We start from the raw sequence: 13944 nt of genomic DNA, 5'->3' as shown, positions 1-13944 counted from the left end.
AATGTTGTTAAAAAAATTGGTGATTGATCAGGAGATTTTGCAATATTTTATATATTATGCATATTCATCGAAATATATATATAATTATAAGATTGATAAATATCACGTAGATTGACTATTTATATAAAATTAATGTGTATTCTAAAGTGTATTTAATTTGAATTATTATTATATATATTTCTGATTCTCGTAGAACTTTAATGTTTAAATTTGCTTTCAAGTATGAAATTAAAAAATATCAATATGTAAAAAATAAAGTAACATAGTTATTGATATTTTAGAATATTCAAGATATGTAATATAGTGATAAACTTTTTATATCATAGATATTTTATTTGCTAAAAATGCGAAATATCAATTATCTAACAATTACACTGTCTTCTTGATTGTATAATTAAAAGACATAATTATATATTAAACATTTTTGTGTAATAAAAATGTTGAATATATAAGTAATAATCTTTAACCGGTCTTTTATTCGCGTGCATTTAAGAAACTTACTATTTGAAAGCAGAATCAGAAAATGCTATAAATAGAGATCTCGTTGTTGATAATCGTTCCCATGAAATTCTGAGTGAGTTTATATAGTTTGATATTTTCGGCACGAGATACTTCTCTCTTTTAAACGGCAATTTTCAATGAAATTATAAGGGGAGCATCTTCTTATATATATGGCAATTTTTTTATTGGCTAAAATAAATTTACACTAAATCTTCATATTCATGAAGTTTTGCACATTTGTTGCGTCGAGAATATGACTTTTAAATTAGCATGGTCTAGTTGTGAAGAATAGCGGTTATTGAACTGATTAGCGGTTATTGAGCTGATTAACACGTCTTCATTTCTTGACAATAGCTTTTTCGTATTTTTTATTTTCTTTAAAATATATATAACAAGAAATAAACTGATATATAATTCTATATGAGACGTATTATTAATATCTGTGCAAAATTTTTTACATTTATACAAAAACTATAATTGATCATCGGTAGATCATTGGTTATTGTCTGTTGCATCTTTCGAGCGCTATATTCTGATGGCGTTAGTCTATCAATTAATTCAAGTACATTTTTTTAATACACAACCTTTATTTCAATAAAAAAATTCAAATTGAAATTATATTGAATTTTAATTTTATTTCATAATTATCTAAAATTCAATGCAAAGAATAACCGTAATAGCAAAATAGATAAAATGGGCATTAGTCATATATTTCAAGATAATATAATACTAACAAGTATAAGTTAGATAGATGTAATAATATTTATATTTTATGTGATAATATCTATTTATTAATAGTTTCCTCATTGTGCAAATCTTCGAGGTATTTCTCTGTTTCTCAAAACATCAGAGGTTACAATAATCTTTCTAAATATAATAAAGTACGTGTTATAAACCACAGTTTCCGTTGGTGTATCATATCTCTAGACTCTAGACAATCTCTGTACATTTCTCTATGCACCCGAGTATTGTCGCAGATAGAACTGCCGCTGATAAATGAAGCGTCTTTGTACAAAAAATCATTCAGCATTGCTCTTAAAGAAATTCAAATTTTTTAAAGGATACAGAATTGATATTTTGAAATTAAAAATTAAGAATATATATATATTTGAAATATAGCAAATTTTTGTATAGAGTAATTTATAGTAGATTTCTGTATCTTTACAAAAATATTTTGATTAATGGTTGTATAGAAATTTTGTCCTATCTCTTCATAATTTATGATAACAAATTTAATTGTATATATTTTATTTCAATACGTTGAATACAAGAATATTATTATTACTCTCTTATACATTTTTAATGTAATTTATGCGTATATGATATCATACTTATTATATCGATTAATTGTCACAAATCTTATTTTTTATATGACTTTTCTGACTTCTTTTCAATGATAATCATTATATTGTATAGACAATTCTTTATTATTAATTATTAAAGCTTTAAAAAATAATTAAGATTGGCGTTATTCTTACACATATAGGTATTCGAAAATTGGCATCCCTTATATATATATATATATATATATATATATATATATATATATATATATATATATATATATATAAGAGATGCCGATTTTCGAATCTCAATTTGATCGTGGACGATGAGTTAAATTATATTATCTGTGAGAACAGCGACCCCAAACTTAAGATAGAGTGCTACAGACCTCGTTGCTATCGGCAGCAACAGGTTTCTGATCATTAACACCCACACTTATTGCGTAGGAATTGTTGTCAGTGACATATCTCCAGAGTTTTGTTTTCGTCTTGTTTGTTGAGATATGCATTTCTGTTAATCTTATTGTTCATAAATTATGCCGATTTCTTTTTTATGGATAATATATCTCTTTAAAATTAATTGCACATATATAGTTTTTACTTTATTTAGTTTCGCTTGATAATGTTAATATAATATATGTAATATGTAAGACAGTTTTACTTATAAATTGCTGTAAAAGAAAAAATATTTAATATAGTATATCTTAAGACATATCTTTATTATATATATATTATAATTATAAAATTATAATTTCGCGATTTAATATATATTTTATCTATTCATAGTTGAAAAAGAAACGACGAAAGATTATACTTATTTCTTAAAAACTATGAATTTTATACATTTGTGAAAGAAAGGAACATATCAAAGTGTCGTTAATATTTGTATAGTTATTGAGCTACTATATATATTATACTTAATCTATACATAATTCGTATTAGACACATTATATCACTCATAAGTACATGCTTATTTATTAATACTTTGCAACTTTTTTACTTAAAAAGTTTTAGAATAATTTTCAGATATATTAGATTATCAATATTAAAATTAATTACTCTGTATATACTTATGAGCGATAAGATATGGTTATAGATATATGTATCCTCTAAAAAACACCTTCTTTTTAAAAAGGTTTTTTTTTTTTTTTTACAATAGTTGTCACTTGTCTACCGCGTCGCTTGATAAATTGATTGACGTATATTATACGATGTTCATTTTGAGAAACACATCTCATCGCATTGGAAGAACTATGAATTTATTATGAACTGTATATATTTAACAAAATTAGTATCCCGTTTTTCTGATAATCAGCATACATACTGCCCGAGAATTTCCGAAACTACACGATATTAATTATCTATCTTGTTATATATACATTTTGAAATACTTAATACTAGCTTGCAGTCTTCTCGTTAAAAATGTGTACGTATATCACGACTCATGTTTAGCCTTGATATTTTTAGGTGCCAGATAATTTTACAATACTTGCTAATATTTTTTTAAAATACAATATTATATGAGAATAAAACTTTGTGTGTACGGCGAAAAATAGGATATAACTTAAAAATTGTTTCAAGTTTTTTGGGAATAATTTAAATTCCAATAATATTTTTTTCCAAAACAAAATATTAATAACATTGTAATACTAAAAAAATATGGCTTCTACAAAAAAAAAAAAAAAAAAAAAAAAAAATTAGTGCATCTGTGATTTCTTGATGATCTCAAAGTGATAGAAAGTATTTGATTATTGTACTATTTGCAGTAAAACTAATAAATTTCTATTTATATTTTTTTGTCAAATCTCGAATATTGTGGCTCGAAAGTATCATGACATTTAATATGATGAGCAGGATTATATATTTTAAGCAAAATAATATACCATAAAAAGATCAAACGGAACTCTTATTATGAACAATGAATAAAGATTTAATACTAAAACGGTACTATAAGTATGAAGTATCCGGAAATCCTTTTAATCGTCACATTTTTTGGGAGGTTTTGTTTATCTTGTAGTTTTTTTTTTTTTTTTTATTAATAAGGATAATAAAATTTTTTGCTGCGATTGTATAGTTTTTAGTGCTTAGGATAACGATAAAAAAGAATGTTTCAATATATGTCATTTTTATGAAAGTTATAAGAAGTCAAAGTTAGTTCGGATATGCCATATCCATGATATCGTTCTTGTCATAAAGCGGATATAGTATCATTGTAGGGTTAAGTTAAGATATGATGCTGTAGTCCACGTGGTTATCAGCAGTTGCAGATGTCTGGTGCTTGTAGATATCCGATCGGTTATAGTTATCGCACAGGAATTGAATGTCAATATTTACAATGCTTTATTCTTGTTCGCTGTTCAAGCGAGATGTGTTTTCGTTCATCGAATTGTGTTCAGATTTTTCTGCTGTTGGATCGTTCTTGACAGTCCGCACCACTAGGGTTTCTTCCGCGTAATTAGTAAATTTCTCCAAACTAATCGCACATGTAGCTGGTATTATCTCCTTTTTGTCGTACTTTCTACTGATCGGGTGCGTGTCCTTCTTCGACTTGCACGCATCCTCCAAGAAGTTCTCTCGCGAGCAACACTGGGAGGAGCTGCAATGTTCCCCGTGACAACGAATTAGACAATCGGTTTTCTCCATATTCGGTTTCATCTGATGACACAAATCATTATCCATTGAAATGATTTTAAATATAGAAAGACGAAGTATTAATATATGGTATTCTGCGTACCTTATGAAATTCTGGCTGTATAGTAACCTGCGTAATGCCCATTTCGACAAAAAAGGCGGTGACTTGATCGGTGATACTAGCATAAACCTGATTGAAAAAAATCGGAAAATATATATATATATATATTCTTTTTTAATAAAAAAAAAATGTCAAATAAAAATAATATTTTTTTCACTAAAAATTATTAAGTAATTTCCATTAAATGTAACTTATTTTATAAATCAATTTAACTTGTAGTTTGATTTTCCTCACCGTTGGATCTAAAAATATAATATGTGCTGTAGAAATGATTTTTTCTCCTGCTAATTGCCATACGTGTAAGTCATGGACATTCACGATACCCGGAAAAGCTTGCAACAATTCTCTTTTGAGAGAATCGATGTTTATATGATTTGGAATTGTTTGAAGCAGAATCAAACCTGATTCTTTCACTATAGAAAGAAATAATGAGAAAAAGAAAGGAGCTGATTATTTTCAAGAATTAATATATTAGTCGTAAGACGAAAAAAAATCTCTAACTAATTATATTGTTCCCTTTTTTTTTTGTACAAATAAATATCACATTTTACATTATCTTATTATTTTGGATTTATTAAAGAAAATATACTCACTGTATGGATAGCAAAGGACGAATAGTGAAATTGACGAAATAATAGCGAAAACCGGGTCAATGTATTTGGCCACATCAGAATCGGTGAAATAAACTAAAATCGACACTAATATGACGAAAACGCATCCAAGAACATCTCGACACATTTCCCTAAAGCCTTGGCTTTTTGGTATTGCCAGTGGACTTCGCCTTGTCTGTGCCGACAACTGTTGCTCGCCATTCTTTCTTTCTTGCGAGTTCACATTCCTAAAATTTCAAATACTTTATGATAATATGGATTCCGTCAATTGTATACATATATGAGACCGATTTATATTGAAATATTCGCAAATCGTATTCTGCCATTAAATAAATATGTACAATAAAATATTTCGAAAAATCTATATTTTGATTTGTTTTTATTTACGAGGACATATTTAAAAAACTCTGACATTTAATATAATACATGTGATACATATAACTGCACGTTGCAACTGTATTTTAAAAATAAAAAAATGTGTATATATATATAACTTTATCTCGCTTGTTAATTAATAAAAACTCATAAAATGCTTGTCAAGTATTTAAAGAACGATTCAAATTGTGAGTGCGAATTATCGTGCATATCTTGTTCTTTGACTATTTGTAATTCTATTAAAAATCTATTAAAAATTACCTGCAAAGTATTACATCTCCTTTCTCAGTGACATGCACGAAGATTCCCTGATTAAACGTGAATCCCCCGATTAAAATATAACATAAAACATTCAAGAGTATTCCGGAAGCACCGATGCACAGCACGGGCAACGGGTGATGCATTTCATCCAGATGATCGATATGCACCAATGTCTGCAACGCCTCCATTAGTAGGGAGAAACAAAAAGATGCCAAAAATACGCAGCAGACGAGCATCGTGACAATGTCGATTCTGGCCCATCCGAACGTGTTTTTCATTTTTCTGTCCGACCACGATTCCTGTAAAGAAAGCAAGTTTTTTACTCCCGAATTATTATAAACGAATTATAATAAGCGCTTATGAATGTGTTTTTGTAGGATGCTTTAAATAAAGGATTTAATTTTTTTAAATAGGACATTTTTAAATAATTATTAAATAACATTTATAAATGTTTTATAAAATGTTTACTAAAAATAATGTATATTGAAATGTATTTTTTATGCAGATCTTATTGAAGAGATTCTTACAAAATTTATTTCGAATTTTTATCATAACACTATCATGCAATGAACGCAAATAAAATAAACAAAATATTGAAGTTATTATTATTAGTTTCTTTTTTATCATATAATTTCAAAATAGGACAATAATTATAGCTTTGTATTCCAAAAGAAATATTTCATATCGCATCATGAAAATTTTGATAGTTAAAGAATTTATTTACAGAAAGAAAAAGATATTTTCTTCCATGCAGATTAGTGATGATTTTAGACTTTTATATAATATAAAAATCTTTTATTACAATAACGAGATTAACGAGATTGAAAAGATTCCACTCTTTAACTCTTAGTTTTTAATATCTTTGTGCGTACCTTTGTTTTTGTTGATAAAGATGTGACAGAACCCTGTTCCTCCCCGTTAATGCAAATTGACGAATTCCCCACTGAACTGCAATTGCTATTGTTACTGTACCTTTCTCGATAGCTATACTGCAAACAATGCGATTATATTATGTAATTGCAATTTTTTTCCGTAACATAAGATTACATCTTAGATCTTATATATCTTTATCAATTTCTAATAAGAACAATCGTGTATACTTTACGTTTCACTAAATTCAACTGAGTCATTATGAACTTGTCTCACTTATCGAAGCGACACATGTCAATGGGCATAAAAATTTTTCAAGATTTTCTCGCATTTTTCTTCAAAAATATCCGAAAAATGAAAGATCGCTTATATCTGTTCTTGCATGTTGAATATTATTTATGTCATTTGAAAAGTTACATTTTATGTCATTTATTCTATAAAAAAGTTAAGTTTTTTTCCAATCGACTCTTTTTCCCTAATATGTTTATAAAAACAATGATTACGTGAAGAAGAATCATTCGAAATCGAGCATGGGCACGGAGTAGATTGAAAACTTAATTACGTCATTGTCATTTCATAAGAGAGATTTACGAATGATTTACGGATTTTCGCACTTACCTTGATCGAGGCGATACAGCCGACGAGTGCCACGATGTTGCAGAGCATGTGATATGCGTTGAGGAGCAGAGTTAGCGAATGCGTCACATGACTGGCGATGATCTCGATTAAGAAAAAAGTCGTGGTAAAGAATAGCACCAGGTATAGCTGCACCGGTTGCAGCCTTCTGAACCACTCTTTTACAGCCATGACCCTGCTCGCGAAGTCACGTGGTGAACGTTTCTATTCTTTGATAATATCGCGATAATATATGGAGAACTGTTATATTTCGCTGTTATATTTCACGATCGCACGATATCGCTGTGTAACCACCGAACCTTTCCGTTTTATAACTGCATTCGATCTTGCATTAATTTATTTACAGATTTTGTTACGGAAACCTATAGAAAAGATAACTTCTCTTTGATAAAGTTGTGTAATTTTTTTTGAAAACTTTGGAAATATGTTAAAACTGTATTGTGAGTAAAAAGCGCGATCATCTTTTTATTCGCAAAAACAATTCACGTACTTACTTGGAAAAGAAAATTAATTTAGATCTTGGTGTATGCAGAATATATTAGATTATATATTTTAAGTTATAGCTTGTCTCTTTTTGTGTAAATCATAATTTATATGCGAAAGAAAATTAAGCACGATTAAATAAATAAATTAATAAAAATGCTCAATTTAAACGTTTGCTTTAATCGATAATAAAGAGAACAAAAATGATCGTAGCTTTTATAATAATGAAAAATACATACATTAAAAGATGTATATTTAACGAGGGGAGATTACGCATTATTGTTTATGAGATCTTCCTCAACAGACACATCATAAGACAATCTGCAAACTTTTATACGTACTATTTAAGGAAACAAAACATGAATGTTGAATTTATCGCGTTTGATAAGACCATTAGCGAATACGGTCAGTTTAAGTAAGTCATCAACTTACATTGCGAATAAAAATTCTTTCTTATAAATAAATTTCGTCACTACGAGATATTTTATATAGCTAAAAATTTATACTTTTTAATTTAATCTTTTGTTGTATACGCTTTTATTCTTTTTTTATTCGATATTCCAAAGTATCACTTTTATATATTTTAATATCACAGGATTTAAAAAAAAAAAAAATATTCCGGTTATGTTTAATAAAAAAGAATTAGATATATATAGAATTATGTATGTGTGTGTGTGTGTGTGTGTGTGTGTGTGTGTGTGTGTAAAATATATAATTTGACATTACCTATATATGCACCCATATATGGTAAAAGTGCGGTCAATCACTCAATCCACATGTGCTGCATTTAACAGCGAAACTTTGTAAATTGAATGATATCTAATACGATTTTTTTTTAAGCAAATATTGCATATATATATATATATATATAGCGAAAGATTAATTAAACATAATCTTTACAATCTTTATGAATAAATGCACAGCGAATTATCTCAAGGTTGTTTAAACTGGACAAGATTCACGACAATGTGTTCTCGCCGCGGATAGATCGTCGAAGGAGCAGACACCAGACTGAACGGTGGTCAGCGAACGGACAAAATGATATCGGAACATGAAACGCTTAGGTGTCTCCGTGCTTGTTTAACCGTTGAACTCGATGACTCCAATGCTCAGAATGCATCCGACCGTTACAAGTTTTTCATCGGTTGTTAGATGGCCTCACACAAGAACGCGGTATTTATGTCCGCACCGATAAAACTTCCACGAAATTAATCTCCATAGCTGTGCACGACTATTAGTCACTGTCAATTCGCCAGATAATCTGCATTTCGTAGCCACGATCGTGTTTGTCGTCACAGACCTCTAAGTCCTAATCCGTATACCTGCTCGCGAGAACACAATTTTTGTTCCATCGCACGGACAGAATTTATCGCGGCGAACGCTTCTTGAATTGACAAATGAATAATTTGTGATCTCTTACTTTATGAGTTTCTATCTCGTCCAAGAACGGAACAAAATTCTCGCCTACACCAAGACGTTCGTACGATAGACGACGCAAGATCGTCTCACTACGCGCCGTTAACCTTCGACAAGATAATTTAGCTAAACGTGCATGGATTCGTTTACCATAATCGTTGCTGTGTAGACTGTACACCATAATATGTATGCAATAATTTTGATGGATTAAAAAATTTATGACGGGAAAGATGTCTGGACGATTATTCAGTACGTTATGAGCCGCACCGTTAACAATTTGATTTAATCGATCATTATCTCATTTTATATCGTCATTTTAATGCAATTTAGTACAGTTGATTGTCATAAATCAAAATAATAACAGAAATGAAAAACAATACAATTTAAAACGCTCTAATCCCAAAGTACTTCGAAGAAGTTACATTCTTCTTTGATAGAATATTTTACTCGGATAAGATATAATGTTTTGATTTCGCCTAATGCATTAGGCACGAAATTATTTTAGTCTGCATTTCTCAAATTTCTCAGCCGTTTCTGATTTATAGCATCCAGTCGGAAAATTCGAATTTGACGTGAAAAAATGCACGACCGAGAACATACTTTTCACCGATGGCTCGTTCAAACGTCGATCTAAATTGAGAGTACAAGTTTCGCGATATACACACGTTACGATGACATATATATCGACACAAGCAGCACAATTCATATAGCGTGTCACACGCACAGATCATCTCTGTGTTAATTCTGGGAGGGGGTTATCAAAGCGTTAGTTGCGAACATCCGGGCGCGTAATAGGCTTTGAACAACGAAATACCCGTTCCTTCAATCATTACTGTCGGCTTCATCTTCAATGACGCGGGAATCAACGCGAGATGATTGCACTGGACATGTTAAAATGCAACAAAACCATTGAGAGAGCGATCTATCGATTCCGAGTGCTTCCGAACTTCGATTTTTCCCTCAAACAGATTAAAAGCTTCTGAAAAACATTGTGCCATGATAATTGTTCTTATCAAAAGACTCATGTAATCGTTACAAATTATACGATTTGATACGCGTCTCTTTGGGAAGTAAGTACTATATTAAATCATTTTACGTGATTTTTTACGAATACAATTTGCTATTTACGCTTTAAGAAGAATTATGAATAACGTGTCTTTGCGTATGTGTGTATGCGTGCTTGAAATTCTCTCTCACAAAACGCCTTATCGTTACAGTGATGTTGAAAATTGTACTGACCTCTAAACTCTGAACTTTGATAAATTCTTAAAAATATTTATATGCGAACACATCGGCACTCTCTCTCTCTCTTTCTCTCTCTCGGCAACAAAAATATAATTAACACGCTATATTTGATGTTTTCTGGCACTTTTTACGAACGATCGAACCGCGAATTTCTAGAGCGAACCGGTCAGGTCGCGAGATGCGCGCATATGGCAAGCGAACTAACGTGTGTCTTCGACCACATGTGGATTATATCGGCTGACCATTGTGATCGCCGCACAAGTGAATAGTAGCCGATAACTCGCCCTTATCTGCTCTCGTATCGAATAATCAAATAAAAGACTCGAACAGAATATATCATAATCACTGCCAGATAAATATGAAACTATGGAGAACGCATTCGTGATCAGCGTTATCAGCAAATTGTTCCCCCCTATAAGTCTCTATTACAAAATCGTACCATTGTACATTCTTGTATTATTAATTATACATCTTATTTTACATAGGACGTTTTTATTAGATATATTATATTTACTTGTAAACTCTAAAAGTTTGATTGTGTATGTATTGCAAAAGAAATGATCAGAAATCTAAGTTTTAGCATCGAAAAAAAAAAATTCTCTTTTATTTATATATATATATATATATCCTATTTTAAAATATATCAAGTCTATCGCAAATCGCGTTTGTCACGCAATTAGGAATCATGGATTGGAAATGGACAAATTATACAAAATGTGATTAAATGATTTGAAAAAAAATTCTCTTATCGCGCGAAGCACAATGAGTTAGCCTTGTTGACATCGTCTGCGCACGATTAGCTTCCTTTTTCTGCTGCATGCACACAGCCATGTTCTCTTTCCCGAACATTATTATCACAGAGTACTGTGATATAACTGATTTCGCTAAAGTGAAAAAGATGAACATTAAGAATTTCACGTGCGGGCAATATGATTTTTAGTTACTGTAAGCTTTTGCCTTTCATACTCGGCGATCATTGTTCGGTATAATTTTTCATAAGATTTATTTGTCACAAGCGTGATATTATAATTAATTAATTTTTTTATGATCATTAACGCATCTCAAATATATACAACTGGATATTTGTATCCAATATATGGTATGTTGTATTTGCATGAATAAATATAAATAAATTCATTTATAGATAAATATTTAAAAAGACAACAATTCTCTTTGAAATCTTCCAATTTGAAATCTTAAAGTATTTGTTATTAAACAAGTCCAATTATTAATATAAATTATAATTTATTTAATAATTTATTTATATAAACAACTTAACACGTTTTTGCAAAATTCTGATTATTTCTGATTTAAAATTTCTTAGTAATATATAATTAATATAACAAATTGAAAAATTTTGAATTCTCTGAAATTGTTTCGTCTTTTGAATTAAGCCATCATTTATCTTGTTATCGCTATAACAACTTTTTTAAACGCTTCTGATATTTTAAAATCCTTCCTATACGGTATCTTATCATTTGACCGTTCTTATCCAAGCGATAGATACGATAAGCAATTGGCTAGCTACCATTCCCAGTGTATTGGGTAATTCGATTTCATTGACAATGCCAACAAAACCCATACATTTAATTCTTAATAAATAATTTGCAATCCAAAACATAAATTCGTTTAAAAAAAATATGTAGATTATCAAATTTATTTATCACAAAAATTTATTTATAAAATATATTTATTTTATTTTTTATTTATCTATCAAATACAATTAACACATCATGTAGAAGAGCGATTTATGATAAAAAATGTTGGAAGGAAGAGAATATAAAATTTCTAGTTTTATAATGTAGCAATGTTTTATATATGTAGCATGTAATAAAAAATCAGAAATCTTATATAAATTTTTATTTTTTTATTTTTGTTTTCTACGCCACTCGTACAAAATAGAAATGTGCGAATTAATGAACTATTTCAATAGCGGTATCAAACCCGATTGTATCATACAGAGTACAGATGAATTGTTTAAGTATTGCTACTTTATTAAATATTTGCATTACATTAGATATTTGCATAAACAAAAATATAATAGTGTATATATAAATTTTTGTTGAGCATATATGCCATTGTTGCAATAATCTGTATTACACGAAGAGGTGAAACGTTGGATTAATTCTATCACAAAGACTTTCTAAGGAGAAACTACAATTCATATAAATTCACCATATTCAATAATTATCTGATGTTTACTAACAAACTGATGTTTTGTCTGCGTAAGAGGTCAGCAATCAGTTACTTTCTAACAAATAGTAAAATAAGAAGAAATTGTTGTCGATTAGATACGCTTATTAACGCATAATAACGCATATTTTCTGTTTAGATCTTGCCGCATACACAGTTTACGAATATCGAAAGTAAATATGCAATGTATTAATTATTCATCGATGAAACTCGATCAATAGTTCGTCTGATACGCGTAATGAATTCCTCTTCCGCATCTTTCCCCCTAGCTTCTCTTCTTCAAAAATTTTTCACATAGAAAATATCTTATATTTATAATTTTTATAACCATCTCGCATTTTATATATACAGGGTGTTAAAAAAAAAACATTCAATATTTATATAGTAGATAGGACACACCATACTAAGTAAAAAAATCTGTTTACTAAGGTTTTTTTACTCAATATGGTGTGTCTACCATATAAATATTGAATGGTTTTTTTACCTTTTTTGGAATACCCTATATATATATAAGTTTCTAATAAAAACTATATTTTTTCCGTGTTTTGTAAAAAAATAGATATCTTGACGTGAGCTTGTACGTGAGATTTGTACTTTTACCAATTAATCTTTAAAAAACAAACTTGATAAACGCAATGCGATACTAATTGAAGATCAGCAGTCCATTGTGAAAAATGACATGCAGGTATAATACAAAGCTTCAATATAATTCAACGGAAGACAATACTAAAAGTGTTTTATACTTGCTTTTAATAAATCGCAATATTTCGCGATTTACGAAAAATATATCATATTTACTTATCATATTAATATAATCTTTAATCAGGGATGCGGCCTCGCAACGATTTCATTAATATATTATGCATGTATACTGTAGCGGCAAACGAATAGTCTCTTTTTTTATAAATATTCTTCGGAATTTTTAAAAATCTCAATATAAATGTCTTTAAATATTTTTATATATATAATTTATTTAAAATTAAATCGGAAATAAAAGATTTTTCTAATTTATTAAAAATCTGTATTAGTCACATTTCTATTATATTATTTACTTTTTGCAGGATATCCTACTGATTTCTCTTACAAGGATTAGAACCAGTATAATCTTGCCAAATTTAATTTTCTGTAAATATTATATATTTTATGTGTGAATATTTATATTATTTAAATATATAATAATATATAATTTATATTATCATGATTAATATCAATAGAAATTATTTAAATTTAGTATATCTGCGGCAATGGAAGATCATACCGGTATTGAGAGATTCGATTCTTGCCCTAGCACAATAAAAATAAAAATCGCTAATCGACA

At 29.1% G+C, this 13944-nt stretch overlaps 2 protein-coding genes across 7 annotated transcripts in view; one reads left to right on the top strand and one right to left on the bottom strand.

The window, feature by feature from the left end:
- Positions 1-13944, top strand: part of LOC138933919 (uncharacterized) — a 36413-nt gene that overhangs the window by 19007 nt on the left and 3462 nt on the right. The window lies entirely within an intron of this gene.
- Positions 3451-10664, bottom strand: Znt77c (Zinc transporter 77C). Of its 5 annotated transcripts, none has more exons than XM_070297177.1 (8): positions 10428-10664; positions 7272-7651; positions 6656-6772; positions 5784-6082; positions 5130-5374; positions 4771-4949; positions 4519-4605; positions 3451-4439 (listed from the first exon to the last, which is right to left on the bottom strand). In XM_070297177.1, exons 2-8 carry the CDS (start codon positions 7458-7460, stop codon positions 4125-4127), a joined length of 1431 nt encoding a protein of 476 aa, XP_070153278.1. In that variant the 5' UTR covers positions 7461-7651; positions 10428-10664; the 3' UTR covers positions 3451-4124. The 5 variants fall into 5 exon arrangements, with proteins under 5 accessions (XP_070153278.1, XP_070153305.1, XP_070153288.1 ...); XM_070297204.1 differs by having other exon boundaries at positions 7272-7464; XM_070297187.1 differs by lacking the exon at positions 10428-10664 and adding an exon at positions 8499-9581.

Source organism: Polyergus mexicanus, unplaced genomic scaffold, assembly GCF_030449975.1.
Source record: "Polyergus mexicanus isolate NDT 795.1 unplaced genomic scaffold, iyPolMexi1.0 SCAF_1, whole genome shotgun sequence".
In the NCBI taxonomy this organism is placed as follows: Eukaryota; Metazoa; Arthropoda; class Insecta; order Hymenoptera; family Formicidae; genus Polyergus; species Polyergus mexicanus.
The sequence above is the reverse complement of the archived record's forward strand: the minus strand, read 5'-3'. Positions and strand labels throughout refer to the sequence as shown.

Bases quoted from the DNA above. Each gene is read 5' to 3' on its own strand.
- Znt77c (XM_070297177.1), bottom strand. From the start codon at position 7,460: ATGGCTGTAAAAGAGTGGTTCAGAAGGCTGCAACCGGTGCAGCTATAC. The intron at 5,375-5,783 runs GTAATTTTTAAT...TTGAAATTTTAG, and splicing joins GGAGATGTAATACTTTGCAG to GAATGTGAACTCGCAAGAAA. The intron at 4,440-4,518 runs GTACGCAGAATA...TTGTGTCATCAG, and splicing joins TACAGCCAGAATTTCATAAG to ATGAAACCGAATATGGAGAA.